General features: G+C 44.9%; 2 protein-coding genes across 2 annotated transcripts; both read left to right on the top strand.

Moving 5' to 3' along the window:
- Positions 1 to 500: 500 nt before the first annotated feature.
- LOC309395774 (PC-esterase domain-containing protein 1A-like) lies at positions 501 to 23,457 on the top strand (the record flags this gene model as incomplete). The annotated part of the gene is made up of 7 exons (XM_081960307.1): positions 501 to 762; positions 12,448 to 12,587; positions 16,678 to 16,757; positions 18,309 to 18,541; positions 20,917 to 21,088; positions 22,364 to 22,604; positions 23,432 to 23,457. The coding sequence occupies exons 2-7, from the start codon at positions 12,491 to 12,493 to the stop codon at positions 23,455 to 23,457; spliced, it is 849 nt and encodes a 282-aa protein (XP_081816433.1). The 5' UTR covers positions 501 to 762; positions 12,448 to 12,490.
- On the top strand, positions 23,245 to 26,506 carry LOC309395837 (uncharacterized protein). The gene is made up of 2 exons (XM_081960425.1): positions 23,245 to 24,534; positions 26,080 to 26,506. Exons 1-2 carry the CDS (start codon positions 23,548 to 23,550, stop codon positions 26,290 to 26,292), a joined length of 1,200 nt encoding a protein of 399 aa, XP_081816551.1. The 5' UTR covers positions 23,245 to 23,547; the 3' UTR covers positions 26,293 to 26,506.
- The last annotated feature ends 170 nt before the right edge of the window (positions 26,507 to 26,676 follow it).

Here is a 26,676-nt window from a genome sequence, read left to right as displayed (position 1 = left end):
TCAAAACTTCCCCCAAGAGTCCAGCTGACTCGGGACGTGTCACAGCAGATCTCTCGGCCGCCGCTTGGAGAGCCGCCCGGCTGGTTTCACTTTCACAATCTCATCCGGGGATTTCCTGATGGTCTCTTTTCCCCGCATCCTGAAACCAGCCGAGTGGCGAGCTCCAGCCTCCTGCTCCGGGTTAAAGCCGGGCAAAACCAGTGGCGTGGGAACACTTCGCCCCCTCCCCTCCTGTGCCCAACTCGCCCTCCCCAAATCCCACCTCTCCCCCCCCCCCCCCCGTCTCTGCCCGGGCTCCGCTGTTCCTTCTGCACCGGCCGATTCGGAGCTCCGGGTTTCTTCTGCACCGGCCGTTTCGGGGTTCGGATTTCTTCTGCACCGGCCGTTTCGGAGCTCCGGGTTTCTTCTGCACCGGCCGTTTCGGGGTTCGGGTTTCTTCTGCACCGGCCGTTTCGGAGCTCCGGGTTTCTTCTGCAGCGGCCGTTTCGGGGTTCGGATTTCTTCTGCACCGGCCGTTTCGGGGTTCGGATTTCTTCTAGACCGGCCGTTTCGGGGTGTCCGGATTTCTTCTGCACCGGCCGTTTCGGGGGTCCGGGTTTCTTCTGCACCGGCCGTTTCGGGGCTCCCACCGAACCCGGCTCGAAACCCCACGGAGGAAGGGGCGCAACAGCTGGAGCGCCGCGTCTCCTCCGGCTCCGGGTGACAGCGAGCGAGGACTCCGACAGAGACACGCCGGCTGGGCTCCGAGCGGCGCTCCTGCAGGTATTGCGATCCTTTCGGCGTTCGCTGGAGGGCGGGAGGGAGCGGGAGGGTGGCTTCTTTCTACCTGTTGGATGGCTGCCTGGCGCCAAGCCCAAAAGAAGACGCGCCTCACAGAAGAGAACAGAGTTGGAAGGGACCTTGGAGGTCGTCTAGTCCAACCCCCATGCTCAGGCAGGAAATCCCATTGGGGGGGAGGGGGAGCCGGATCGCGTCTTCTTAGTTTGCTTGGAAAAGGCTGCTACGGAGCTACAGAATGCCAGGGCTTGAAAAAGGGACCTTAGAGGTCTTCTAGTCCATCTCCTACCCAAGGAAGGAGTGTTTGTAGCATCCCAGACGACGGTGGTCGTTATTTCTCTGCTACTGACCCCCTGGGGTAAAGGACCCATCCCAGGAAATTTTGGGCAAGGCGAGACTAGACTAGAAGTAGAGTAGAGGTAGGGTAGGGTAGAAATTAGAATACTAAAGAATAAGAAATAGGGATAGAATATAAATAGAATAGAAATAGGGATAGGACAGGACAGGATAGGATAGGATAGGATAGAGGAGAGTAGAATGCAGATTGGAATAGAATGGAATGGAATGGAATGGAATGGAATAGAATAGAATAGAATAGAATAGAATAGAATAGAATAGAATAGAATAGAATAGAATAGAATAGAAGAATAGAGTATAATGCAGAATAGAATAGGAATAGAAATAGAATAGAGGACAGGACAGGATAAGATAAATAGAATAGAATAGAACTGGAAGGGACCTTGGAGTACTTTCTAGTCCAGCCTCCTGCTCAAGCTAGCTGTGTTGGGTACTGCTTCTGTGCATGACTTCACACAACCGAATGGGCAATAATCCCCTTTTGTGTATTCACCCGTATCTACCTGAAAATAATGTCTTGCCCTCAGCACTTCTGGATGGTCGTTACAAGAGGCTCCCGATTAATAAGCAGCTCTGCCCTTGTGACAGAGCCGAGGTCGAGACAGCGGAGCATGTCCTTCTATTTTGCCCTATGTATAGCGCGGACAGATCTAGGTTACTGTCTCTTCCCGAAATCATCCCTCCTGGTCCTGATGGCTGTGATTTGTTTGTGCATTGCCTTGGGGATGTCTCCTCGTACATCACCTCTCAGGTTTCCAGGTTTTTCTTGAGAGCTGTGACCATTAGAGGAGAGAGCTGTAACCTCCCTTAGTTGGGCTTTTGGTGACTGGCTGCTGTGTCTCTTTTGTACTGTTCGTGTTTTGGTCTGTGACTGTAAATAAAGTATTACCTGAAAATAATCAATTACTAGGTAATTCCGGCAAAGCACAGAAGCATTTGTTGAAGGTAAGGAGGGAAGGTTGAAGTCTTTTTATAGGACACAGATATAACTGATGATGTATACTGTTGGTGTCTGTGATGCATCAGTGATCAAGCCACAAAAAGGCATTCATTGCAGGTAGTCCTCGACTTACGAATCAAGCCTTAAATGCCTGTTGCTAAGCAAGATGCTTTTAAAGCGAGTTTTACTCCCGTTTTACAACCTTTCTTGCCAATGAGATAGGAGAAAAACTAGGTTCATTATATTCAATAGTACAAACTCTGGTCAAGGAGAAATGTGCAAACTGTTGCCACTTTGGATTGCTGATTCGGGACATAGATATTTTTATCTCTAAGTGCAGACAGACCCAGATGGGTGTATCCTGTTTATCGATCAAGGACAGGGGACAGTTCCTCTATTTTCTTGCAGATGTCTTCATTTTATAATCCACCTACTAATGGTTTTTTATTATTATCTTTTCTGTACTTTTCCACCCATCCCTTTACCATATTTGGAATATGTATGTTAATGGAAATGCTTACGTCAAAATGACTATAAAAGTTTGCTGAAGTGGACCTTTCGGGGTTCAGACTATTTTTCCTAACTCTGGCCTTTGAACCTTGCGCAATAAACTTTCTTGCATTGGAAAGAGCTGGTCTTTGACTCCTTGATTTCCACAACACCACAGCCATTAAGCAAATCATCGCAGTTGTTAAGTTAGTCACACAGTTGTTGATACGGCTTCCCCCTTGACTTGGCTTGTCAGAAGGTCACAAAAGGGGATTGTGTCTCTCTCTCTCTCTCTCTCACACACACACACACAGAGACATTACGACCATCATAAATACGAGTCGGTTGCCAAAACTCACTTAACAGGTGACCATGGGGCTGTTTGCAATGGTCGTAAGTGTGAAAAAGAGTGCTTGGTCATTTTTTCCTGTGCCTTTGGGATTTTGGACGGTCACGAAATGAACGGTCGTAAGTCAAGGACATGTGGGGACTGGAACAATAGCAAACGTGGCCCCTAGATTGCATTCCACGGGTGGCTAATGTTTGTTATTTCGTTCCCAGAATAATCTCTATCTTTCTTAAAACTTCAAAGTGTGCCAGCACTTCAGAAAATGCTCTCTATTGTTTTAGCGCTGAAATTCTCACATATCAAGAAAAATGGCCTTGGCTTTTTTAAAAAAATGTTTAAAACCTTTAAAAAAAGACATGTTTTTTTTTTCAAACAAGTTCTTCATTTTATATTATTTATACATATCAATGTGTGAGTGGTGTGATTGCTGGGTATCATACATTTCAATGCAAATAAGCATAATATTGTTACTCATAGTAATAGAATAGAATAGAATTCTTTATTGGCCAAGTGTGATTGGACACACAAGGAATTTGTCTTTGGTGCAGATGCTCTCAGTGTACATAAAAAGACAAGATACATTCATCAAGCATCATAAGGTACAGCACTTAATGATAGTCACGGGGTACAAATAAGCAATCAGAAAGCAATCAATATCAATATAAATCCTAAGGATACAATCAACAAAGTTCCAGTCCTGTAGTCATAAGTGGAAGGAGATGGTTGAGAGGAACAATGAGAAGACAATAAGAGTAATAGTAATGCAGCCTTAGTGAATGGTTTGACAGTGGTGAGGGAATTAGTAGTTGTTTAGCAGAGTGACGGCATTCGGAAAAAAACCTCTTCTTGTGTCTAGTTACAATACAATACAATAGCAGAGTTGGAAGGGATCTTGGAGGTCTTCTAGTCCAAGCCCCTGCTTAGGCAGGAAACCCTATACCGTTTCAGACAAAGGGCTATCCAACATCTATTTAAAGACTTCCAGTGTTGGGGCATTCACAACTTCTGGAGGCAACTTCTGTTCCACTGATTAATTGTTCTAACTGTCAGGAAGTTTCTGCTCCGTTCTAAGTTGCTTCTCTCCTTGATTAGTTTCCACCCATTGCTTCTTGTTCTACCCTCAGGTGCCTTGGAGAATAGTTTGACTCCCTCTTCTTTGTGGCAACCCCTGAGATATTGGAACACTGCTATCATGTCTCCCCTGGTCCTTCTTTTCATTCAACTAGACCTACCCAGTTCCTGCAACCGTTCTTCATATGTTTTAGTCTCCAGTCCCCTAATCCTCTTTGTTGCTCTTCTCTGCACTCTTTCTAGAGTCTCCACATCTTTTCTACATCGTTGTGACCAAAACTGAATGCAGGATTCCAAGTGTGGCCTTACCAAGGTATTATAAAGTGGTATTAACACTTCACGTGATCTTGATTCTCTTCCTCTGTTGATGCAGCCTAGAACAGTGTTGGCTTTTTTGGCAGCTGCTGCCCACTGCTGGCTCATATTTAAATGGTTGTCTACTAGGACTCCAAGATCCCTCTCACAGTTACTACTGTGGAGCAAGGTACCACTTATACTGTACCAGTGCATTTCGTTTTTGTTGCCTAAATGTAGAACCTTACTCTTTTCACCATTGAATTTCATTTTATTAGATAGTGCCCAATGTTCAAGTTTGTCAAGATCCTTCTGTATCTTAAGCCTGTCTTCTGGAGTGTTGGCTATTCCTGCCAGCTTGGTGTCATCTGCAACTTTGATGAGTTCCCCATTTATTCCCTCATCCAAATCATTGATGAAGATGTTGAAGAGTCCTGGGCCTAAAACAGAGCCTTGGGGTACTCCACTGCATACCTCCCTCCGTGTAGATGCAGTTCCATTGAGGACTACACGTTGAGTGCGGTTGGTCAGCCAGTTACGAATCCATCTGGTGGTGATGCTGTCTAACCCACATTCTTCTACTTTATCTAGTAGTAGGTTATGGTCTACCTTATCAAATGCCTTACTGAAGTCCAAGTAAACTATTACATTCCTCTGGTCCCTTAATTTTGTCACTTTGTCAAAGAACGCAATAAGATTAGTCTGGCATGATCTGTTTTTGACAAACCCATGTTGGCTTCTGGCTATTTGTTTGCTTCTAGGTGTTCGCTAATTCGTTGCTTGATTATCTTTTCCAGAATCTTTCCTGGTATTGAGGTCAGGCTGATAGGTCTGTAGTTTCCTGGATCTATTTCTTTCCCTTTTTTGAAGATGGGAACCACATCAGCTCTTTTCCAGTCCTCTGGTAGTTGTCTTGGTGTGCAGTGCCCTATAGCTTCGTTTTGAGGGTAGGAGTTGGAACCATTTATGTCCAGGATGTGAGGGGTCTGTAGGTATTTTCCCAGCCCTCTTTTTGGCTTGTGCAGTGTCCAGGTCCTCAATGGAAGGCAGGTTGGTAGCCATTGTTTTTTCTGCAGTTCTAATTCTCGTCTGAAGTCTCTGTCTGTCTTGTTGGGTTGCAGAACTGAATCAGACAGTTTATAAGGGTGCAGATGACAGACTCAGTAATTCCTCTGTAGAACAGAATCAGCAGCTCCTTAAGCATATATATGTGTATTGTGTCACAACCCTTGGTATGCCCAAATATGGGAGGGAGCATACTGCTTCCTTTTTTCTATCTTTTGGCTCACCCTAGGAGCCATCCAGGCAGAAAGCCATTTGTTACATTTGTGTTGCATTTGTGCTGATAAATAGCTTGAAATAGATCTGTACCAGTCTCCCTTTATTTATTTATCAGCACAAATGCAACACACACACACACACACACACACACACACAATTATTCCCCTCTCATTTCTATCTCTATTTTAACTCCCCCCCCCCCGCATACCGCTGTAATATCAGACATTTCTTTTCCATTTCCCTTCTTCAGCTATTTTATTATTCATATTCCTCTTATTTGTCTCTTCACGTCTATTTATGTTAAAGTTTCATCTTTTCTTCTTTCATTATTCGGTGTCTCAATGTACCAATCACAATCATTTGAACATTTAAAGTACATCTATTCATATTCTTTCCAATACTCTGCTTTGTGTAGTTCTACTATTAATATCCATGTTTACATTAAAATATATTCTTTCATTTTCTAATTGTTCATTGTTTGATTTCATCATTTCACTGCTAATCATATTTTATGCGTGTTTAATAATACCATCATTCAAGCTTTCATTTTCCAATTAATGCTTAATTCCTATTCATAATTTTTTCATAATTCCATGATTTCACTCCTCATATCTATCTATATTAAAATATTTATCCTAATGTCTATTGCATTACATAAAAATAATTATCCAGCCTATATAATTCTAATATTAGTACACATTATTAAAGTAGAATCGTGGAAAATATTTTATTCTTTTTCTCCTCTTATCAACTATCTCTTGTCCACATCCAAGTTTTTAAGCTTATCTCTTTTTTTGGCTTGTCCCCCATATGTTTTTATGAAGTTAGAAAAGTCCAAAATACTAATTTTCCCTATTAAAATATTGAATATCGAAGCCTAAAGTTTAAGGTAGTGGGGGTATTGTGTGAATAGAGGCTGGAAGCAAAATCCAGGATGTTAAAGGGCGATGCCTTACAGGGAGTCCTCAAGTTACGACCGGAGTGGAGCCCAACATTTCCATCGCTAAGTGCGACATTCCTTCAGTGAGTTTGTTGCCCCATTGTTACGACTTTTCTTGCCACGGTCGTTGTTCAGCGAATCATTGCCGTGGTGACATTAGCCACCTCGTCGTTAAGTGAATTGGGCTTCCCCGTTGACTTGTCTTGTCGGAAGGTCGCAAAAGCGAATCATCCTATTCAATTCACAAGCATGATTCTCACTTTACAACGGCAGCGATTCACTTAATGCACCGTAGCCGGAAAAGTCTTTTTTTAAATAGTTTTTATTAAACATTTTAACCTTTAAAAACAGGAAGAACAACAACATATACAGGAAAAAAAAACAAGACACACATAACAACATAAAATAGTTTTACAGCCTTCAGTATCGGCTTACCTATTTAGCTTTTATAGTGCTGTATTCTACATTGCTTTCCTATCATTTTTAACATCTGCAATGGTGTAATAATAGTTGTACTCACAGTTGTAACAAAAATAATTTGTTCATATCACCATTGTATTTACATTATAGTCAATACTTTAAGTTTGATAGTAATTAGTAAGTTTGGTTAATTTTTAGTTAATACTAGTTTAGAAAAAGAAAAAAAGAAAAAAGACTTCGATTTCCTGATTTAGCTTCTGTTTTCTAGCCTCTTATAGACTCTATTCCATATTTTATAATAATCCGATTTTTTCTCTTTCTTTTAACTCCATGGTCACTTTGTCCATGTCTGCACATTCGAGTACCTTTCTAATTATTGTTTCGTCTTCGGGTTTGTTGATTTGTTTCCAGTTTTGTGCAAAGGCAATCCTAACTGAAGTGAGTATGTGTAATATTATGTATTGAGATTTTTTTTGTCTGTTTTGCAGTCTAATATTCCTAATAAGAACGATTCTGGTTTCAGTTCTATCTTTTGCTCCGTAATTTCTTCCAAGCATTTCTAAATTTTGCACCAGTATTTCTTTGTGATGGGGCACTTCCACCACATACGGTAGAATGTTCCAGATTTTTGGCTACATCTCCAACATTTGAGGGATAGGCTTGGATACATTTTGGCCAATCTCACTGGGGGCAAATGCCATCTATTAAACGTTTTATAGAGGTTTTCTTTGTAGGCTACTGCCGTCATAAATTTTTAACTCCTTTCCCATAGTTTGCCTCAATTTCTCTGTGTTATGACCAAGGTTTCTGGCCCAGCTAACCATTGTCTCCTTTACTGTCTCTTCTTCCATTTTATATCTTAAAATAACATTTTATCCAATTCTCATTGTTTCTGATGTATACCATATTGTTCCCGATCTTTTTTAAAATCTTAAATTTTGATTTGTAAAGACAGCCACCATTCCATATTTATTCCTGGTGTTTTCTGATTTTAGTTCTCCTTTTTCATCGAAGAGTTCTGCATTTTACTGAGATCTAGGGTGTTTGGATATCTGACATGGACTCCATCGTTGGTAACCAGATTGGGATTTTCATATAATGGTCCTTTTTTATTTTTCCCCCCAGATCTTAAACAGGGCATCCCTTACTATGTGTCTCTGGAAGTAGGAATGAGATTTAAACTTTCCCTCCCAGAAGAAGCCATGCCAACCAAGTTGGAGATCATGGCTTTCTAGCATAAGAATCCTTTTATTTTTTAGTTGGATCCAGTCCTTGAGCCTTGTCAATGCTGTCGCCTGATAATAAAAGTCGCCTGATGTGCCAGCCAGCCGGTCAAGGCCAGGCCAAGCAATCTGCTGACCGCAGCAGGGCTATGTGGTCCTGGTACCAGGTGGTGATAAAAACTGGGTTTTTTGTGTTGTTGTGGTTGTGACTAGGGAGCTACAGGTAGTTCTCGACTTAACACTGCAATCAGATCAAAATTTCCACTGTTAAGTGAGATATTTGTTTAGAATAGAATAGAATAGAATAGAATAGAATTCAGAATAGATAAGAATAGAATAGAATAGAATGGAGAATAGAATAGAATGCAGAATAGAATAGAATAGAATAAAATTAGAATGGAATAGGAATGCGGAATAGAAGAGAAGAGAGAATAGAATAGAGAATAGAATAGAGAATAAAATAGAATGCAGAATAGAATAGAATAGAATAGAATGCAGAATAGAATAGAATAGAGAATAGAAGAGAAGAGAGAATAGAATAGAGAAGAGAAGAGAGAAGAGAGAACGGAATAGAGAATAAAATAGAATGCAGAATGGAGTAGAATAGAATAGAATAGAATAGAATAGAATGCAGAATAGAGTAGAATGCAGAATAGAATGGAATGCAGAATAGAATAGAGAATAGAATAGAAAATAGAATAGAGAATAGAATAGAGAATAGAATAGAATGCAGAATAGAATAGAATAAAATAGAATAGGAATGAATCTTGGAAGTTGAAGTCCATCCAGCTTAACATTTCTGAAAAATGGCTGGTAGGGGATTCTGGGAGTTGAAGTCCACCCAGCTTAATACTGCTGAAGATGGCTGGCTAGAGGATTCTGGGAGTTGACGTCCACCCATTTTAACATTGCTGAGGATAGCTGGGTGAGGAATTCTGGGAGTTGAAGTCCATCCAGATTAACATTGCTACTCTTGACAAATTCTGGTTTGTTATGCGATTGTGCATGCCGGAGGAATGAACAAACAATTTGGTTTTCTTTAGCCATCATTGTCATATAGCCCATCTAGGGTTGTGGAACACTTCCATGGTTAGGAACTGTTCCAAAGTACTGAGTTGGCCACTTCAACACAACCACAACCACAACCCAATCAATGATCATCCACAGGTGAGTTAAGTTAACCCCGGGAAGAAACAATAATTTATTGATATGGGCAGAACTGAGAAATGTTGTGTTTGTAACAGTCTTGGATTCTGGCAATGCTGTATTCATCACAACTGACCACTTTTTCACCAAACCTGGTTTGTAGCAATTCATTCAAGACTGAATTGTGAAACCACGATACAGGTAGTCCTTGACTTACAACAGTTGATATAGTGACCGTTCAAAGTTACAACGGCACTGAAAAGAAGTGACTTCTGGCTGTTTTCACACTTAACGACCGTGACACTTAACGACTGTGGTCACCTGATCGAAATTGGATGCTTGGCAACTGATTCATATTAACGACGGTCGTAATGTCCCGGAGGTCACTCAATTCCCCTTTTGCGACCTTCTGACCAGCCCCCTCGATGAGGGAGCCAGATTCACTTAACAACCGGGTGACTAACTTATCAATTGCAGGGATTCGCTTAATGACAGTGGCAAGGAAGTTCGTAAAATGGGGCAAAGCTCACTTAATAAATGTCTCACTTAACAACAGAAATTGTGGGTTCCGTTGTGGTCATAAGTCGAGGACTGATGCATTAATGTAAATGTTGGTAGGGGGTTGGGTTTTTTGGGTTATACTGTAACTCAGCTTCGGATTAGAAGCTAAATACCGTTACTCCTCAACATATGGCCACAATGGGACCCCAGATTTCCCTTGCTAAGCGAGATATTTGTCAAGTGAACGTTGCCCTGTTTTTATGACCTTTCTTGCCACAGTTCTTAACCGAATCACTGCAGTGAAGTTAGTGACACGGTCATTAAGTGAGTCTGGCTTCCCCATAGATTCGGCTTGCCAGAAGGTCGCAAAATGGGATCACATCCTGACCGTCATAAATATGAACCTGTTTCCAAGAATCTGAATTTGGATCAAATGACCATGCAACGGCCGTAAGAGTGAAAACCGGTCGTATCTTTTTCCAGTGCTGTTGTAACTTTGAGCGGTCAGTAAATGAACTGTTGTAGGTCGAGGACTCCCCGTATGTCTGTCTATGATAGGAGACCTCATTTTGAAATGAATGGACCAGGTGGTTGATCTGGAATGTATTCCCAAGCTTCCGATATTTGGTGCATTGCCAAAATCTCTACATTGAATGTACTAACTCAGTTGTGTAATTTACTCACACAACAGGCTAAGAACTCCCTCCTACCTCCAGTCATTCCTGGACAACAAGACCCTAACCCTTAAAGAAACACCCCAGCCATAAAAAATTCTGGCCTTAGATGTTTTATGGCCTTTTCCCCCAGTTCTCTTCCCCAAACTCAGGACAGGAGTTAACAGGAACCTACAATTAGTTTGTATCCTGTTTATCTCCATCCCAAAAGCAAATGGTCCTTTTGTTCTGAAAATTTGCATTTAAGCCACTTTTTTTTAATTTCCCTGCATTTTTTAAAGCTATCTGTCACCTTTTGCTAACTTCCAATCTACTATTGGCAGCTGTTTGCTTGAGATTGTTGTCTCTATCTGTCTGTCTCCCTGTCTCTGTGTCTCTCTCTGTCTTTCTCTCCTCTCCTCTGTCTCTCTGTTTGTCTCTCTTCTCCCTGTTTGTCTCTTTCTTTCTTTCTCTCTCTTCTCTCTCCCTCTCTATGTGTATGTCGCTCCCTCTCTCTGTCTCTCTGTCTGTCTCTCTTCTCTCTCTCTTCTTTCTCTGTCTCTCTCTCTCTCTCTGTGTCGCTTCCTCTCTCTTCTCTCTCTCTTCATTCTGCCTCCCTCTCATTGTGTCTCTCTTTCTTTCTCTCCTCTATCTCTCTGTTTGTCTCTCTCTTCTCCCTGTCTGTCTCTTTCTCTCTCTTCTCTCCCTCTCTGTGTGTCTGTTGCTCCCTTTCTCTGTCTCTCCCTGTCTCTCTTCTCTGTGTCTCTCTCTTTCTCTCTCCTTTCTCTCTCTTTCTCCCCCTTCTCTCTTCTCTGTGTCTCTCTCTTTCTCTCTCCTCTCTCTCTCTTTCTCCCTCTTCTCTCTTCTCTGTGTGTCTCTCTTTCTCTCTCCTCTCTCTCTCTTTCTCCCTCTTCTCTCTTCTCTGTGTCTCTCTCTTTCTCTCGCCTTTCTCTCTGTCTCTCTCTCCTCTCTCTGTTTCTGTTTCTCTCCTCTCTGTGTGTGTCTCTCTCTCTTCTTTCTCTCTCTCTCTCTCTTGCTGTCTCTCTTTCTCTCTCTTCTGTGTGTCTGTTGCTCCCTCTCTCTGTCTCTCCCTGTCTGTTTGTCTGTCTCTCTTCTCTGTGTCTCTCTCTTTCTCTCTCCTCTCTCTCTCTTTCTCCCTCTTCTCTCTTCTCTGTGTCTCTCTCTTCACTCTGCCTCCCTCTCTGTGTGTCTGTCTCTTCCTCTCTCTCTGTCTCTCTGTCTGATAAGCTAGTTGCATGCAGGGCTGAGAAACCATTCTGTCTTAAATATTTATCTTATCAGTCTCTCTGTGGTAGGTAAAGCCAAGGGCCTTGACAGCAGTATGGGAAAAATTCGAAAGCCATAAAAGAATGAGGAATTTGCTTTCGGTTTTAACCCACAATTTCCTGACAAATAGAACAATTAATCAGTGGAACAATCTGCCTCCAGAAGCTGTGGGAGCTCCATCCCTAGAGGCTTTTAAGAAGAGATTGGACAATGATGTGTATGAAATGGTATAAGGTTTCCTTCCTGAACAGAGGGTTGGACTAGAAGACCTCCAAGGTCCCTTCCAACCCTGTCATTCTGTATTTTGTAAAAATTCAAAAGAGAAAGATTAGGGATGAAATGATAGTTTTCCTGTATTTGAGGGGCTGCCCCAAAGAAGAGGGAGTCAAAGTATTCTCCAAAGCACCTGAGGGTAGGACAAGAAGCAATGGATGGAAATTAATCAAGGAGAGAAGCAACCTGGAATTAAGGAGGAATTTCCTAACAGTGAGAACAATGAACAAGTGGGACAACTTGCAACCAGAAGTTGTGGGTGTGCCATCGTCGGAGGTTTTCAAGAAGAGACTGGACAGCCGTTTGTCTGAAATGGTAGTAGAGCATCTCCTGCCAGAGCTGGGGGTTGGACTAGAAGACCTCCAAGGTCCCTTCCAACTCTGTTATTCTGTTATCTCTTGGGGTTCTTTTTTTTTTTGTTGACTCTCTTCTCTGTTTTCCTGCAGGAGAGAATCCCAGAGGCAGGTGGGACCCCAGTCTGGTTTCACCATGAAAAAAGGCAACTTAGCACAGATCCACGATTTTACCTCCGAGGAGGCTCAACAGCTGCTGCACAACAAATTTGTGGTTGTGATAGGAGACTCTAGTAAGTATTGCTAGGAATTGTGGGCCAAAAAAGAGATAGCCAAAGTTACCAAGATTTGTTTAGTGATGACATTTGAAGTTACAAGGGCACTGAGAAAAGGCACTTTCCGACTGTTTTTCACACTTATGACAATCTTTCACCCTTACGGCCATTCAGGGGTCATGGGACTATTGTTTGATCCCCTTTTACGGGTTTTCTTGCCTCCGTTGGTAAGCGAATCATTGTATTTGTTAAGTTATGAATATGGTCGTTAAGTTTGGCTCCCCCACTTACTTTGCTGGTCGCCAAAGTGGATCCCCTGACACACCCCCCCCCTAGGACTTTGTGACCGTCATAAATACGAATCTGTTCCCGGGGGGGTGTGTGTGTCTGGATTTTGATCACGTGACCCGGGGATGCCGCAAAGGTCGTTGAGTGTGAAAAATGGCCGTAAGTGCAAAATACAGCCGTAAGTCACTTTTTTCCAATGCCGTTGTAACTTCGGTCACTAAACCAAGTGTTGTAAGTCGAGGACCGCGCAAATCTACTTCAGGAAAAGCAGAGGGGTTTTTTTTCCTCCTTTACTCCTAGATCTGGAAAGTTCCGAGCAAGAGATTTTATTTTTCCTTGTTCCTCGCACTTTTTTTTTTCGTTGAAAGTTGGCCAGGTGTGGAGATCGGTCACGCTAACCTGGCTTTCGGCACAGCGACGTCAAGACCCACGTTAGCGCCAACTTCCTTTTGGGCAAGGCGAGGCAAGGCGAGGCCAGGCTGCGAAGAATTTGGGCAAAAAATAAAGCAGAATTCCCCTTTCCTTGCTAAGTTATCCGTGCTGCTTCCTTTGCGCTTTGTTTGGCACGAAAAACAACAACATTGACAGCTGGAAGCTGAGACCGGGTGGCTGAGCAACCTTGAATCCTTCCCAAATTCAGCCGCAGCCCTAAAAATAAAACAAAATGAGATAAAATGGAAAAAAAAAAAGGTACTGTCTCTAATCAAGGAAAGTGAAGCAAAGCCAAGAAATAAAATAAAATAAAAGTACTGTCTCTAAACAGGTGAAGTGAGATGGAGAAATGAAATGAAATAATTAAAATAAAATAAAAAGGTACTCTCTCTCTCTCTACAGGTGAAGTGAAAGGGAGAAATAAAATAAAATGAGATAAAATGAAATGAAATAACGAAATGAAATAATAAAATAAAATAAAAAGGTACTGTCTCTAAACAAGTAAGGTGAAGAAGTAAGATAAAATGAAATAACATAAAATGAAATGAAGTGAAGTAATAAAATAAAATAAAAAGGTGCTATCTCTAAACAGATGAAGTAAAATGGAGAAATAAAATAAAATGAAATAAAATAATGAAATGAAATAATAAAATAAAATAAAAAGGTACTGTCTCTAAACAAGTGAAATGAAGAAATAAGAAAATGAGATAAAATGAAATAAAATAAAATAATGAAATGAAATAATGCAATAAAAAGATATTGTCTCTAAACAAGTAAAGTGAAATTAAGATAAGAAAATGAGATAAAATGAAATAAAATAAAATGAAGTAAAATAAGGAAAATAAAATAAAATAATGAAATAAAATGAAATAATAAACTAAAAAGATACTGTCTCCAAACAAGTAAAGTGAAATTTACACAAGTTGAAATAGGGAAGAAAATGGTAAGTGAGCACCTGTCAACCCTAGACGAGTTCAAATCACCAGGACCGGATGGATTACACCCCAGGGTTCTGAAGGAACTGGCAGACGAGATCTCAGAACCACTGAACTATAATCTTTCAGAGATCCTGGAACACCGGGGAACTACCAGAGGACTGGAAAATAGCTGATGTGGTTCCCATCTTCAAAAAAGGGAAAGAAATAGATCCAGGAAACTCAGACCTATCAGCCTGATCTCAATACCAGGAAAGATTCTGGAAAAAATAATCAAGAAACGAATTTGCGAACACCTAGAAGCAAACAAAGTAATAGCCAAAAGCCAACATGGATTTGTCAAAAACAGATCATGCCAGACTTATCTTATTGCATTCTTTGATAACGTGACAAAATTAGTGGACCAGAGGAATGCCGTCGATATAGTTTACTTGGACTTCAGTAAGGCTTTTGATAAGGTAGACCATAACCTACTACTAGATAAAGTAGAAGAATGTGGGTTGGACAGCATCACCACCAGATGGATTCGTAACTGGCTGACCAACCGCACTCAACGTGTAGTCCTCAATGGAACTGCATCTACATGGAGGGAAGTATGCAGTGGAGTACCCCAAGGCTCTGTTTTAGGCCCAGGACTCTTCAACATCTTCATCAATGATTTGGATGAGGGGATAAATGGGGAACTCATCAAATTTGCAGATGACACCAAGCTGGCAGGAACAGCCAACACTCCAGAAGATAGGCTTAAGATACAGAAGGATCTTGACAAACTTGAACATTGGGCTCTATCTAATAAAATGAAATTCAATGGTGAAAAGACTAAGGTTCTACATTTAGGCAACAAAAACGAAATGCACAGGTACAGTATAGGTGGTACCTTGCTCAACAGTAGTAACTGTGAGAGGGATCTTGGAGTCCTAGTGGACAACCATTTAAATAGGAGCCAGCCGTGGGCAGCAGCTGCCAAAAAAGCCAACACAGTTCTAGGCTGCATCAACAGAGAATCAAGATCACGTGAAATGTTAATGCCACTTCATAAGGCCTTGGTAAGGCCACACTTGGAATATGGCATTCAGTTTTGGTTGCCATGATGTAGAAAAGATGTGGAGACTCTAGAAAGAGTGCAGAGAAGAGCAACAAAGAGGATTAGGGGACTGGAGACTAAAACATATGAAGAACGGTTGTAGGAACTGGGTATGTCTAGCTAGCCTAATAGAAAGAAGGACTAGGGGAGACAGGATAGCAGTCTTCCAATATCTCAGAGGTTGCCACTAAGAAGAGGGAGTCAAACTATTCTCCAAGGCACCTGAGGGTAGAACAAGAAGCAATGGGTGGAAACTAATCAAGGAGAGAAGCAACTTAGATCGGAGGAGAAACTTCCTGACAGTGAGAACAATTAATCAGAGGAACAGAAGTTGCCTCCAGAAGTTGTGAATGCCCCAACACTGGAAGTCTTTAAGAGGATGTTGGATAGCCCTTTGTCTGAAACGGTATAGGGTTTCCTGCCTAGGCAGGGGGTTGGACTAGAAGACCTCCAAGGTCCCTTCCAACTCTGCTATTGTATTGTATTGTAAATGAAGAAATAAGAAAATGAGATAAAATAAAATAAAAATACACTAATGAAATGAAATAATGAAATAAAATAAAGAGCTACTGTCTCTAAACAAGTAAAGTGAAGTGAAGAAATAAGATAAAATGAGATAAAATGAAATAAAGTAAAATGAACTAAAAAGGTTGTCTCTAATCAAGCCAAGTGGTGAAGAAACAAACAAAACAATACAATATAAAAAGATACTCTCTAAACAGGTCAGCTGAAGCGAAGGGAAGAAATGAAATGAAATGAAATATGAGTCATTTCTCCAAGGATCTGAATTTTGATCAAGCGATGGTAGGGGATGCTGAAATGGTCGTAAGTGTCCTAAGAAAAGTTCTGTTTTTTTCCCAGGGTTGTCCTCATTTCCAACGGTCACTAAATGAACGGTTGACACCACAATTAGTTTCTCTCTCTCTCTTTTTTTGAAAATCCACCACCTTAAGCAGAATTATCTGTGTGTGTATGTGTTGATTTTTTCAGTATCCTTGGGAGGAGAAATGGCCAGATGTGGGACATTCTCCAGACAAGGACCACTTGACCAGATGACCAACGGAAGGGAGGAGGGGAAGTGGAGGTTTGCTTGAATGGTGTTGACCCAAAAAGCACCCTCAGAATTTGCACTCGGGGCCCAAATCCAACTTGCCTTCAAGGCAGCAGAGTGTTTTTTTCAAACTTCAAACTCATTAAAAGAGGGATGGACTTCAACATCCAGATTTCCCCAGCCAGCCTTCTGGGTGTTGAGGTCCACCCCTCTTAAAGGAGCCAAGTTTGGGGAGGGAAAACTGCCTTCAAGAATATCCAGATCTCCATAATTTTTTGCATCTTGGTTTATGTTTGTTTCTTTTTCCCCACATTGTAGACTATCGCGCAATATATAAAGATTTGGTCTATTTTCTACAGACAGATGCGTTCCTCTCTATCGATCAACTGAGGGAGAAGGTACTGTCTCTAATCGAGGGGAACATTTGTGCTCGGGGTCCTTGGGGCTCTGTGAGCTTGGGGGTTTCCTTTCAGACGTTTCAGGACCCAACTAGGGAATGTCATGAATGCTAGAAGGGAGGAGGAGGAGGACTGTGGGGTCCTCGGTGCTCTCTGAGCTGGGGGGGGGGGTTCCTTCCAGGCGTTTCATGACCCAACTAGGGAATGTCATGGATGCTAGAAGGGAGGAGGAGGAGGACTGTGGGGTCCTTGGTTCTGAGTTCCATTGTTTCCTTGCGTACGTTCAATTACCCATCTAGGTCTCATCATCAGAGCTCCAAGGAGGTGGGATAACACTGATGATGTGACCTCGTTGAGTAATGAAACATCTGCAAGAAAACCACCAAGCTCAGAAAGCACCAAGGACCCCACAGTCGTCCTTGTCCTCCTGCACCTCCTCCTCCTCCTCTTCCTCCTCACTTTCCCCTCCTCCTCCTCCTCCTCCTCTCTGCAAACTCCCCTCCCTTTTAGCACTGATGAGGATGTCCCCTAGTGGCGTCATGAAACGTCTGCAAGAAAACAATCAAGCTCAGAGACACCATGGACCTCATTCTCCTCCTCCTCCTCTTCTCCACAAATGTCACTCCTTTCTAACACTGATCATGTTGCCTGGTTGGACAATGAAACATCTGCAAACATCTGCAAAAATAACAACCAAACTCAGAGAGCATCAAGGACCTCATAGTCGTCCTCCTCTTCTTCTTCCTTCTTCCTTCTTTCTTCTTCCTTCCTCTACTTCTTCTCCCCTCCTCCTCTCTGATAACCCCACTCTCTTCTAATCCTGTTGCTGTTACCTAGTTGGGTAGCAAAACATCTTTCCTTCCTTCCTTCCTTCCTTCCTTCCTTCCTTCCTTCCTTCCTTCCTTCCTTCCTTCCTTCCTTCCTTCCTTCCTTCCTTCCTTCCTGACACTGCCCACAGCCAGGAGTTCAATCCTTACCTGCTGAAAGTTGACTCAGTCTTCCATCCTTCCGAGGTGGGTAAAAGGAGGACCCAGATTGTTGGGGGCAAGAGGCTGACTCTAAACCGCTTAGAGAAGGCTGTAAAAGCACCGTAAAGCGGTATATGTGCTATTTCTTCCTTCCTTCCTTCCTTCCTTCCTTCCTTCCTTCCTTCCTTCCTTCCTTCCTTCCTTCCTTCCTTCCTTCCTTCCTCCCTCCCTCCCTTCCTTCCTTCCTTCCTTTCTTCCTTCCTTCCTTCTTTCCTTCAGTCAGTCATTCAGTCATTCCCTTCCTCATTCTCCTTCCTGGCGGTGCAGTGGTTAGAATGCAATATTGCAGGCTCATTCTGCCCACTGCCAGCAGTTCGATCCTGACCGGCTCAAGATTGACTCAGCCTTCCATCCTTCCGAGGTGGGTAAAACGAGGACCCAAAATTGTTGGGGGGACAAGAGGCTGACTTTGTAAACCGCTTGGAGAGGGCTGTAAAAGCAGTGGGAAGCGGTAGATAAGTCTAAGGGCAATTGCTATTCTCCGCCTCTCAGGGCTTCTGAACGACGGCATCTTCCCTTGCAGCATGAACCGTGTTTCGCCAACGACTGCCTGGTGGAACTGAAAGAGTCTTCCGGAAACGATTACCATTTGGTGCGCCAGTACCGCACCCGGCACCACCTGGTGCGCTTCTACTTCATCGCCCGTGCTTATTCGTCCTACGTGGAGAGCATTTTGAGTGACTTCCGGGCGGCTCTGGAGGCAGGCCTGGCACCCGATGTCGTCATCGTGCATTCCTGCCTCTGGGACCTCAACAGGTAAATCGGACTGGCCGGTTCGGCCCGGCCATGCGTCCTCGACGTACAACTGAGGCAAAAGGAGAATATTGGTGGCTTGGGGTGGGGGTTGAAAGGAGGGCTCTTTGGTGCTCCCCGAGCTTGGGTGTGGGTGGTTTCCTTTCAGATGTTTCATGACCCAACTAGGCAACATCATCAGTGCTGGAAGGGAGTAGGTTTTGCAGAGAGGAGGAGATGGAGGAGGAGGAGGAGCGTGTTGTTGTGGCCTTTCGGTTGCCAGCCCCTCCAGCAGCCGAATCAGAGGAGGAGGAGGAGGAGGAGACGTAGGTTTCAGGGTCGGCAGCAAGGCAACCTGAGAGCTCCGAGGGGGGGGGAGGGAATGCAGAGAGAGAGGGAGAGGGAGGGTGGGAGGGAGGTGGTGCCTGGGCCGTCTGTCAGCCCTCAGATGGAGAGTCAACAGGCCCCAGGTGTGGAGGTGGCTGATGAGGAAGAGGAGAAGAGAAGGAACAGCTGCCTGATGTGTGGATATGTAGAAGGCAGAGGAGAGGAGAGCAGTGGAAATCTAAGGGCTGGTCCTTGGGCTGGAAGAGCCACTGCTGCTAGCAAAGCCCCACCCTAGCTGTGGGGATAAAAGGCAGGAGGCAGAGTAGATGTGGCAGACAACTATTTATCTTCTGACGGGCCTTGTTAGCCCGCGGTGGGAGAGAAACTTTTTGCCGGGGCTGCCGACACTCCTAATTAAAGGAATCTTTTGAGTTCACTTCAGAGGGTTTGTCGTGTTTGGGGAGCTGGGTCAGAAAAGAGGAGGACTGTGGGGTCCTTGGTTCTGAGTTGCCTTGTTTTCTTGCGTACGTTTCATGACCCAACTAGGTCTCATCATCAGTGCTAGAAGGGAGTGGTGTATAAAGAGGAGGAGGAGGAGGACTGTGGGGCCCTTGGTGCTCTCTGAGCTTGGGGGTTTCCTTTCAGACGTTTCATGACCCAACTAGGTGACATTATCAGTGCTAGAAGGGAGGAGGAGGACGACGACGACTGCTGGGTCCTCGGTTCTGAGTTGCCTTGTTTTCTTGCAGACCTTTCATGACCGTACTGGATAACATCATCAGTGCTAGAAGGGAGTGGGATAACACTGATGATGTGACCTAGTTGGATAATGAAACATCTGAACCTCCTACTGGTTCAGCCCGACCACACGGTCCTCGACGTACGACCGTAACGGAGCCCAGCGTTTATGATGACGCTAAGTGAGAAATGCGTTCCATGCATTTTGTCCCATCTGATGACCTTTCTTGCCTTGTTTGCTGAGGGAATCGGGGCGGTTGTAAAAATTAGTCACACGGACATTAAGCGAATCTGGCTTCCCCGTGGACTTTGGCTTGTCGCCAAAGGGGATCACGTGACCCCGGGACTCTGCACACCATCATAAGTGCGTGCCCCTCGCCAAGCCTTCAAAATGTGATCACGTCATCAGAGGGATATTGCAAAGGCCGTAAGTCTCTTTTTAAAGTGCCGTTGTGACTTTCAACGGTCACTAAGTGAGCTGGACTACCTGAATTGGAGAAATGGGAGAAACTTTGGAATAAAAAATTATAAACTGACAATGTCAGTAGCCTATAAGGAAAATATGCATAAATTGTTCTACCCACACATAGACACCCAAGCGAGATTGGCTAAAATGTACCCAAACATATCACCAGGCTGCTGGAAATGTAGACAAAATCAGGGAACATTCTACCATATGTGGTGGAAGTGCCCCAAAATAAAACAATATTGGAATAGATTAAGAAAATGGCTTGAAGAAACAACCAAGCCAACAAATAGACATGAAACTGGAATTATTTTTATTGGGAATATTGACAGGGAAATTTGGGGGACACACACACACACACACACCACAATATCTAATTTTACATATCATAACGGCAGAGTGTGCCGAGATGGATAGCCTCACAAAGGAGATCAAAGATAAAAGGAGAAACAGATCATTATAAGGTATGGAATGAATGCTATAAATGGTTAGAAAGCAGGTGTAAAGCTTAAGGAAAAGTTAAACGAAGAAGAAACAGGCGTTAGAAATCAGTAATAAATATGTGTAAATGGAAACGACATACAATGAATGACTGTAACTCCAGAAATGAATATATTTGTATGTATGAAAACACTGGAATGACATGAACAGATAAGGGCTTATTGGAGGAAGGGGACGGGTGGGGGGTGAAATGCACTTATAGAGGATGTATACCGATACGGAAATGTTGTAGCGAAGGAAACTGTTAAAGTTGTTTCTTTTTTTTTTGTTTTAAAAAAATTGTGTAATAAAAATTATGAATAAATAAATAAACAAGGAGCACCTGGTACTTCCGGTGGGCATGTCTCGGTTTCTCCCTTCCACGCAGGTACCACGATGTCTTTCCCACGGAGCCGCCAGTCCCCAAAGCGATCCGAGAATACCGCCAGAACGTGGAGAGGCTCTTCCAAGCGTTGGATGAAGTCCTCCCTGCCACCACGCTCGTCATATGGAATACGGCTATGGCCGTCACGAAAGACGCCCGTTGCTACATCATGCAGGTGAGGGGACCTCTGGCTCCCTTGGGGTCACCTGAAGTCAGAGCTCCCGGAGGGCCCCCAGGCTCTCCTCAGAATCCGACTGGGGCGACTATGGATGGCGCTCCAGACACCAGGAGTCTTCAAGCAAGGAGAAGAGCAACCTAGGGTCTCCTGCTTGGACGGGGTGGGGGTGGGGGTTGGACTAGATGACCTACAAGGTCCCTTCCAACTCTGTTATTTTGGATTCAAGGAGATTCCCTTCCTTCCTTCCTCTTCCATTTTTCCTTCCTCCAAACTCTTTCTCTTCCCGTCAATCTTTCCTTCCTTCCTTCCTTCCTTCCTTCCTTCCTTCCTTCCTTCCTTCCTTCCTTCCATCCTTCCTTCCTCTTTCATTTTTCCTTCCTCCAATCTCTTTCTCCTCCCTCCAATCTTTCCTTCCTTCCTTCCTTCCTTCCTTCCTTCCTTCCTTCCTTCCTTCCTTCCTTCCTTCCTTCCTTCCTTCCTTCCTCTTTCATTTTTCCTTCCTCCAATCTCTTTCTCCTCCCGCCAATCTTTCCTTCCTTCCTTCCTTCCTTCCTTCCTTCCTTCCTTCCTTCCTTCCTTCCTTCCTTCCTTCCTCTTTCATTTTTCCTTCCTCCAATCTCTTTCTCCTCCCGCCAATCTTTCCTTCCTTCCTTCCTTCCTTCCTTCCTTCCTTCCTTCCTTCCTTCCTTCCTTCCTTCCTTCCTATCTTCCTCTCTCTTTCAATTTTCCTTCCTCCAATCTCTCCACCCTTGGTCCAATCTTTCCTCCCTACCTCCCTCTTTCATTTTTGCTTCCTCCAAGCTCTTTCTCCTCCCTCCCTCCCTCCCTTCTCTGGAAATCTACAGCTACTCCTTGACTTACGCCCATCATTCAGCCCAACGTTTCTGTCACTAAGCCAGACGGTTGTTAAGTGAGCCTTTGCCCCATTTTACGACCTTTCTAACCACCGTTGTTAAGTGCATCATTGCAGTTAAGTCAGTAACCCAGTTGTTAAGTGAATCCGGCTTCCCATTGACTGGGGTTATCAGAAGTCACAAAAGGGGATCGCGTGACCCCTGGACAGTGCGACGGTCATAATAATGAGTCCGTGGCCAACCGTCCAAATTTCCATCCCAGGGAGGCCTGCAACGGTTAAGCGTGAAAAACGGTTCCAAGTCCCTTGTTTGTAACCCCGAATGGTCGCTAAACGGATGGTGGGGAGTCGAGGTCTCCCTGTAACGTCCTCCGTCCTTGACTTGAGGATTGGGGGGGGGGCTTTGGGGTCTTCCACAGCAACCCTGCAAGGTGTCGGCCAAGGACATGATCGAGGCCAATTTCTACAGCAGCAGCCTGGCCCAGGGCTTCTGGTTCGACACCCTGGACCTCCACTACCACTTCCGGTTCCTGCAGCACCTCCACGCCGTCGACGGCACCCACTGGAACTTCCGAGCCCACCGCCACCTGACCAAGATCCTCCTCACCCACCTGGCTGACACCTGGCAGGTGGAGCTGGAGAAGCAGCCGCCGCGGATTGGCAAGTGGGGGAGGGGAAGGAGGGGGAGGGGAAGGAGGGGGAGGCTGGGAAAGCGGTGGGGGGGGGGCCTCCAGGATCCAGACCTTTTGAGGATGGTTGGAGAATAATTGCAGGTGGGTTTAGGGGGTTGATGGTTAGAAAGGGGTAACGATGGAAAGAAGGAAATGGGCAATGAAAGAGAAATGTCCAGGTACCGGCTGCTAAAAATATCAAGAGTTGCTTCTTTATAACCCTTCCTTTCCTTCTTTCCTTCCTTCTTTCCTTCCTTCTTTTTTTCCTTCTTTCCTTCCTTCCTTCCTTCCTTCCCTCCTTCCATTTATTCTTCCTCCTTCCCTTCTTTCCTCCCTTCCTTTTATCCTCCTCTTCCTTCCTTCCATTTATCCTTTCCTTCCTTCCTTCCTTCTTCGTTCCTCCTTCTCTTCTTTCCTTCCTTTTATCTTTCTCCTCCTTCCTTCCTCCCTCCCTTCCTTCTTCCAATTATCCTTCTCCTCCCTCCCTTCCATTTATCCTTCTCCTCCTTCCTTCCTTCCTTCGTTCCATTTATCATTCCTCCTTCTTCTCCCTCCCTCACTTCCCTTTGACTTGTCGCCAAAAACCCGCGACCGTTGTAAATATGAGTCGGTTGTCAATCATCTGAATATTAATCACGTGACCCCCCGAGGATGCCGCCGCTGTCGTAAGTGTGAAAAACGGGGTCTTTTTTGCTGCCCTTGTAACTTGGGAACGGTCCCTAAACGAACGGTCGTAAGTCGAGGACTACCTGTAAATCATGCTGGCCAACATGACCCCAGAAGAATCCTCAGACAACGCTGCCTCCCTTGGGTAAGACAGGGAGATGAACAGCGCCCCCTAGAGGTGGATACGACCGGGAAAGGGAGACCTTTTAACTTCACCTTAGCTATTCCTGCTATTCCTCCCATCTTCTTCGTTTTCAGGCATTCAGATGTTTCGCAAAGAAGAGAGTCAGCGGCCTTCTTCTCCCTGGAGGAGCGTGGACCCTGCCTCTCCTCAGCTGATCCCCAGCCTGTGGACCAACGGCTCAGACCGGGGCGCCTTCTATTCCAGGAGACCTTCTCACCTCCGTCGCCTTGCCCACAAAAAGAGGCTCAGAGGAAGGCCGAGTCAACGTTACCAGTTGCCTGTCCAGCTTGGTGGCCTTCACCATGAAGAGAACCCCTGGCCCTCTGGTCCTCTGCCCGATCACGGGAATTCTCCCATTGGCTTGGACAGCAGCCTCATAAGTTCCTCTGAAGGCCCTCAACCTGTCCCGGGTTATTACCCTCATGGCCCAGAACGTGGGAGGTATGCCAGGTGGCCAGTAGGTTCTTCTGAAGAAGAACATTGCCTTCAACCCGGTCCAAATTTTAATTTTCACGCCCCACGTTGCGTGGGCCAAGATAGTTGGCCCATACCTTCATTTGAAGGAGAGCAGGGCCTACCCCACTACTATGACGGCGGTCATGCTCACGAGGACCCATTTGCTGGCTGTGATGCGACGCCCATAAGTGGACAGGAGCATTGCCCTCCACCCAATTCAGGTTCTTCTTGGGTCCCAGATAATTCTGGTGGCCATAACAGACCCGTACATTTTATAGAGCGAGGTCTCCAATTCTATCCTGTTCCTTATGTCCCTCCTTTTCAAGATGGAGGGCCCAGCAGCTTCGCTGACCAGGGGCCAAGATTCCACCCCAATAGTCCTTCCTATTTCCCACAAGGTGTGGTTGATGCCAGCACACCCCTAAGTATTGTTGCACAGGAGCCCCCTCATTATTTCCAGGCTGCCCCTGGACCTGGTGACGAGAATCGGGGGGTGGGTTTTCCTGAGGAGGCCCCGTGGCCCCCGTTTCCTCCCATCCTCGCGATGTTAGGAGTGGCCCTTGGTCCACAGATGGAGGCGAAGGAGATTGGGGCTCTCCACTCCATGCGGAAGGTAGGTTCCTGGTTTTCCTGCTAATTATTTCCGGGTGGGGAGAATCCGAACCCAGGTTTTGAGCTGGAGGTAGGCTAGAAGGAATGTTCTAGAGATGTAGGAATTGGAGGAAGGGTGGGGGGAGGAGTAAGGAGAAAAGAAGGAGGGAGGAGGAGGAGGAGAAGAAAGAAGAGAAGGAGAGAAAGGGGAAGGAGAAAATAAGGGAGGAGAAGGAGGAGAGGAGGAGGAGAAAGAAAAGGAAGAGAGAAAGAGGAGGAAGAAGAAAATCAGGGAGGAGAAGGAGGAGGAGAGGAGGAAGAGGGGGGAGGAGGAGGAGAAAGAAAAGGAGAGAAAGAGGAAGCAAAAGAGGAACAGGAGAAAAAAAGGAAGAGGAAGAAGGAAAAAAGGAGAGGAGGAGATAGAAAAAGAAAGAAGAGGAGAAGGAGAGAAAGAGGAGGAAGGAAAAAAGAAAGGAGGAGGAGGAGGAAGGGAGGAGAGAAGAAGAAGAAAGAAGAAAAGGAGAGAGAGAGAGGAGGCAAAAGAGGAACAGGAAAAAGAAGAGGAAGAAGATGAAGGAGGAAAGGAAAGAGAAGGGAGGAGATAGGAGGAGAAAGAAGAGGAAAAGGAGAGAAAGAGAAAAGGTAGGAGAAGAAGGAGGAGAGGAGGAAGAAGGGAAGAAGGAGGAGAAGAAGAAAGAAGAGAAGGAGAGAAAGAGGAGGCAAAAGGGGAACAGGAGAAAAGAGGAAGAGGAGGAAGGAAAAAAGGAAGGGAGAAGGGAAGAGATAGAAGAAGGAGGAGAGAAAGAGGAGGAAAAAGAAAAGAAGGGAGGAGAGGAGGAAGAAGGGAGGAGGGAGGAGAAGAAGAAAGAAGAAGAGAAGGAGAGAAAGGAGGCAAAAGGAACAGGAGAAAAGAGGAAGAGGAGGAAGGAAAAAAGGAAGGGAGAAGGATGGAGATAGAAGAAAGGAGAGAAAGAGGAGAAAGGAGAAAAAAGGGAGGAGAAGGAGGAAGAAGGGAGGAGGGAGGAGGAGAAGAAAAGAGGAGAAAGAGGAGGTAAAATAGGAACAGGAGCAAGAAGAGGAAGAGGAAGGAAAAAAGGAAGGGAGGAGGGAAGAGATAGAAGGAGAAAGAAGAGAAAGAAGAGGAGGAGGAAGGAAAAAGGAAGGGAGAAGGAAGGAGATAGAAGAAGAAGGAGTAGGAGGAAAGAAAAAAAGAAAAAGAAAATGGAGGGAAAAGAAAAGAAGGCAGGAGAAGGAGCAGGAGAGGAGGGAGGAGAATAAGAAAGAAGAGGAGAAGGAGAGAAAGAGGAGGAAGGAGAAAAGGAGGAGAACTGTGAGGTCCTTGACGTTCTCTGAGCCTGGCTGTTTTCTTGCAGACCTTTCATTACCCAACCAGGTAACACCATCAGTGCTAGAAGGGCGTGGGGTTTGCAGAGAAGAGGAGGAGGACTGCGGGGCCGTTGGTGTCTCTCTGCACAGACGTTTCATTCCCAAACTAGCTAACACCTTCAGGTCTTTGGTGTCTTCTGCTCTCTACTTCTTCCTAATTCCCCTTCTTGCTTTCTAACAGAAAACCATCCCGGTTGCTTCTCTGGGCCAGAATCCTTTCCCCCCTGAGGAGGAGGGATGGGCTCCTTATAGCCTGCCACGCAGAATACCCCCTTGTGACGCCTGGACCGGGTCCCGGAAGATGCTCCCACAACGCCCTCGACGTGCCAACCATCAACGCCAAGCCTGTGTCCCTTATGCTGCCAGCCGGAAGAGATCCAGGGACCCTTATTAATCTGGCGCCCATCCCACCCCGTGGCCCTTCTGCCGGCGGAATGAACGTGGCAGACAGATGTGGCAGGAGCCATTTTCCTCACGGGCTCCGGTTCCATCTTTGCCCACTGTAGAAATGCCAGTTCGGGCATCTCGGTGGTGGAGCAATTGGGAATGACTCGTTTGGGAGAGAAAGACCCACAATTCGGGATTTCTGATTTAATGAGACGTTGGGGGGGGGGGATCAGAATCCATTTGGGGGGCTGGCGAGGTTGTGACATCATGTGGGACCAGGAAAAGGGGCCACTGGGTTAGGTCAGTAGTTTTCAAACTCGGCTCCTTTAAGATCGGCGGACTTCAACTCCCAGAATTCCCCAGGCAGCATGGGGAATTCTGGGAGTGGAAG

This window comes from Natrix helvetica (assembly GCF_964273705.1).
Source record: "Natrix helvetica genome assembly, chromosome: 7".
NCBI classification, from domain to species: Eukaryota; Metazoa; Chordata; class Lepidosauria; order Squamata; family Natricidae; genus Natrix; species Natrix helvetica.
The sequence above is the reverse complement of the archived record's forward strand: the minus strand, read 5'-3'. Positions and strand labels throughout refer to the sequence as shown.